Source organism: Arachis stenosperma, chromosome 4 (genome assembly GCF_014773155.1).
Source record: "Arachis stenosperma cultivar V10309 chromosome 4, arast.V10309.gnm1.PFL2, whole genome shotgun sequence".
NCBI lineage: Eukaryota > Viridiplantae > Streptophyta > Magnoliopsida > Fabales > Fabaceae > Arachis > Arachis stenosperma.
Window position 1 is genome coordinate 117,947,998 of NC_080380.1, and position 4,105 is coordinate 117,952,102.

Sequence of the window (4,105 nt, forward strand, 5' to 3'; positions counted from 1 at the left end):
AAAAAAAAAACAACTCTAATCCTAAAAAATATTTTCCCTTTTTGCAATTAATTAAAACATATTATACTTTTTTTTAATTCACTATAAAGAAGTATTTTGTCTTTTTAAAGTTTTTAATTTTTTTGGTTAAAAAGTTTTTAATTTTTATTTCTATTATAATATTGTAATGATCCAATAACAATTTAAAAATTAAAAAAAAAAAAACGTAAAACAAGCGCAAGTAAAAACCAAAAAATAACATTAGTCCAAATATTATTTAAACGATTACAAAAAAAAATATTATTTTTCGAAATTTATTCCTAACTTTCTAAGAGGAGTTTTAATACTTCAACAACTGAGGAGCACTAAATCGCGTCCCATTTTGATCTACCAAATTGGGTTTTCACTTTTCACTCCAAGCAAAATTTGTTGGGCCTACCAAAATACATTGACATAGTAATATAGTATAGGATTCTTCTTCTTCTACTTCTGCTACTTCTGCTACATGAATTCTGCCGGAAGTAACGTCATATAATCATCTTTCTCCCGTTTTCCTCTCCAATTATTGCAGATAACTTCCTCTTCTTCCTTCTTCTACTTTTCTGAAGAGAGTTGTTATGGGTGTCGACTACTACAAGATTCTTGATGTCGATAAAAACGCTAAAGACGATGATCTCAAGAAGGCGTATCGAAAGCTTGCAATGAAGTGGCACCCTGATAAGAACCCTAACAACAAGAAGGACGCTGAAGCCAAATTCAAGCAAATCTCTGAAGCCTATGATGTCTGCAAATGTTCAAAACTCTTCCCAATCTTCTCAATGCCCTGCCAATTGTTTTCTAAATTAAATTTTTAATTATAAATGATTATTTGTTATTGTTTTTGAATTTTCATAAGTGTGAAGCTTTTCTCTGCAACTCTTTCTTCCTTTTTTTTTCGTTCTAGAGTGAGATTTTTATGGCAGTTCAAGCTTTTGATCATTTTATTGCTGTGAAGTCCACAACGTTTTTTCATAAGGGTTTCAGCCACATAGTGGTTTAGAACTTGTGCGTGTAACCTCCTTAGTTTTTCACTTGAATATTAGAAAATAGATGAGTAATTTAACTTGTCGAATTTGTTTTTATCCTACAAAGTTTGAACTTTTCGTAAGAATTTTTCAATTTTTAGCTCCTAGGGTTTCCTAATTTGGCTCTTGAGTGTGAGGTGCTGGGGTTTTAAGCCCAGTTTCAAATTTGATCTTTCGAGAAATTCCTCATTTCCTGTGGGGTTTAATGTTTTGAAGTGGAGGAGTTATTCATTTAATTATTAATTTGTTATGGTGGTTATTTCAATTTGAATTTTGAACAGATTTTGAGTGATCCTCAGAAGCGTGCAGTTTATGATCAGTATGGTGAGGAGGGGCTGAAGGGGCAGGTACCACCACCAGGTGGTGGCAGTGACAGCAGTTCTGCGAATTTCCAGTTCAATCCCAGAAGTGCAGATGATATATTTTCGGAGTTCTTTGGTTTCTCCAGTTCATTTGGTGGAATGGGGGACATGGGTGGTCGTGCTGGCGCATCTAGCTTTTCCAGGGGCGGCATGTTTGGTGATGATATCTTTTCTCAGTTTAGGAGTGGAGCTGGAGAGGGCTCTGCCCATATGCCAAGGAAAAGTGCACCAATAGAGATAATATTGCAATGTAGCTTGGAGGATTTGTATAAAGGGACATCGAAAAAGATGAAGATTTCGAGGGATGTTATTGATGCCAATGGGTGAGCTATCTACTTTTACTCATTAGCTGGGTTTTGTCTTTCTATTTCATGAAAAGATTATGTTATTGGTCATTGGAAGAATTTAAAATAGGCAGTTAGCCACTGTGTTATGAGGAAACTTTGTTCTTTATGTTTGTTGCTAGTGTCCTTCTGTTGTATCATATATTTGTTTATATGCTATGCTTTTGTAATATATCAATCTATATAATTTGAAACCAAAATTATGTGGCTTAATGTTTTATCTGGATTATTAAACTAAATGATGCGATGCAAGTCTAGTCGGTGATTAGCAATTCCGAGGAGCCCGAAGCATATAGTTTATAGAGCCAAATTTTGTTATACATATATAGATTGTTATGTTTGAAGTCAAGTTTGATAATTTGTTTTGGGTGAACTAATAATGTATTGTTATTTGGGGGGTCAGTTAGCTTGATCACCTTGATAGATTTGAATTTGTAGTACCGACATTTGCAGTCTTGGTGTTGCATTTTGGTTGCTGCTGTTAACAACATTGCTGGTTCATATTTTTTCTAGTAGTTCTTTAACTTGCATTTTTGTTATAGAACCTTGGAGTTTTTTATTTTGTTTATTTCTGGTAATATAAAATTTCTTGGATATTTCTGTTCAACTATCAGGAATTTTGACCAAACATTTTTTCTCTCTTGATCTTGTGCCTCCAGCCTTGCATGAGTGAATCTAACATTAGACCCTTGCTGGCACAATAGTTTGTTAAATTTATCAGCAAAATTTGATGCCATGTGTCTAACATGGATGAAAACATTTCAGTAGCATAGGCCTCTTAGGCAGCCTGTGTATATTTTTAAAAGAAAGCATCAACTGCTATCAAATTATGTATTTGATTTCTTAAGGTTTCATAGATTTTTTATACTTCCAATGAATTTGGAATTTATGCCTAGATGTGTTGGTTTACTAATATCCTTTGTCAGCAATTATATGGAATACTGCTTTGAAAATTGCGGTGTTGATTTTGGAATACTGCATCATTAATTAATCGAAATAATGTTGGATTAGAAATTAAATTATGGAGGGAAATTGAATTATTATATATGGCAGCTACTTGCGGGGTGTAGGTTTTAGGGTTGATAATGACTAATTAATCTTGTTTTCTTATTGTGTAGAAGGCCCACCAAAGTAGAGGAAATCCTTACAATTGAGATCAAGCCAGGTTGGAAGAAAGGAACAAAAATAACTTTTCCAGCGAAGGGAAATGAGCAAAGAGGACATATCCCCGCAGACCTTGTGTTCATCATCGACGAGAAGCCGCATAGTGTCTTCAAGAGGGATGGCAATGATCTTGTTTTCACCCAGAAGGTATCCCTTGTAGAAGCTCTAACAGGTTACACGGTGCAGCTGACAACCCTTGACGGCCGAAACCTTACCATCCCCGTTAATTCAATCGTTAGTCCATCTTACGAAGAAGTCGTTAAAGGAGAGGGCATGCCAATTCCTAAAGAACCCTCCAAGAAAGGTAACTTGCGAATCAAGTTCAACATCAAGTTCCCGTCCAGGCTTACATCCGAGCAGAAAAACGGCATTAAGCGATTATTGACATCATATTCGTCTACATGAGTGAGGTGGGTGGAAGCCCTTTCTTCCAATTACCTAACATTATAAGATCACAACTATTTTCGGGTTTTTTGCTTTTTTTTTCCTTCCCAATCCCATTTTGAAGGGAAGCATTGGAGCAACAGTTGAGTTGTTTCTGTGTGACATAAAAGTTACGGGTTCAAGCCTTGGAAACAGCCACCGATGTAATTTTCAAATTAGGTTGCGTACATTACCCCCTTTGGGTGTGGCTTTTCTCCGAACTTTGCGTTAATGCAGGAGGCTTGTACACCGAGTTTTCCAATCCCACTTTCAAATGAAATTCTTGCGATTGTGAACTGGATTCATTCAGAACCGTTTATTAGAGTCTGGTATCTATTTACTGTTTACATCTTTTCCTTAGATGTTGGTATTGACATTTTTTTCTTCATGACCGCTCCCCCCTTCCCCGGGTGCGCATGCAGGGGTGTCCGCAGATCGGATCGGATATGGCCGAAAATTCGATCCGATCCGCACAATTTTCATCAGATCGGATATGATATCTGCGCTTTTTAGTGCCAGATCCGAATCGGATCTAATCGGATATCGGATATATCCGCATAATTAAATCTTCTCTTTTTAATTATATTTCTATGTAAAAAAAATTTAATAAAAGTATTTCTTTTATACTTTTAAACTTATTTATTCCTAGTCACCAAAAAAAAACTTATTTATTCCTAAAATATTTTTAATCAAACTCTTTTTAAATAATAAAAATAAAATAATACAATATATGAATAATAATTACTAACTAAAACATACAAATAAGTAA

At 35.0% G+C, this 4,105-nt stretch overlaps 1 protein-coding gene across 3 annotated transcripts; it reads left to right on the plus strand.

Moving 5' to 3' along the window:
- The first annotated feature begins 371 nt into the window (after positions 1 to 371).
- Positions 372 to 3,641, plus strand: LOC130976697 (uncharacterized). 3 transcript variants are annotated; one of them, XM_057901611.1, is made up of 3 exons: positions 372 to 761; positions 1,325 to 1,728; positions 2,868 to 3,641. In XM_057901611.1, the coding sequence occupies exons 1-3, from the start codon at positions 597 to 599 to the stop codon at positions 3,316 to 3,318; spliced, it is 1,020 nt and encodes a 339-aa protein (XP_057757594.1). In that variant the 5' UTR covers positions 372 to 596; the 3' UTR covers positions 3,319 to 3,641. The 3 variants fall into 3 exon arrangements, with proteins under 3 accessions (XP_057757594.1, XP_057757595.1, XP_057757597.1); XM_057901612.1 differs by having other exon boundaries at positions 2,871 to 3,641; XM_057901614.1 differs by having other exon boundaries at positions 507 to 771.
- Positions 3,642 to 4,105: the final 464 nt, after the last annotated feature.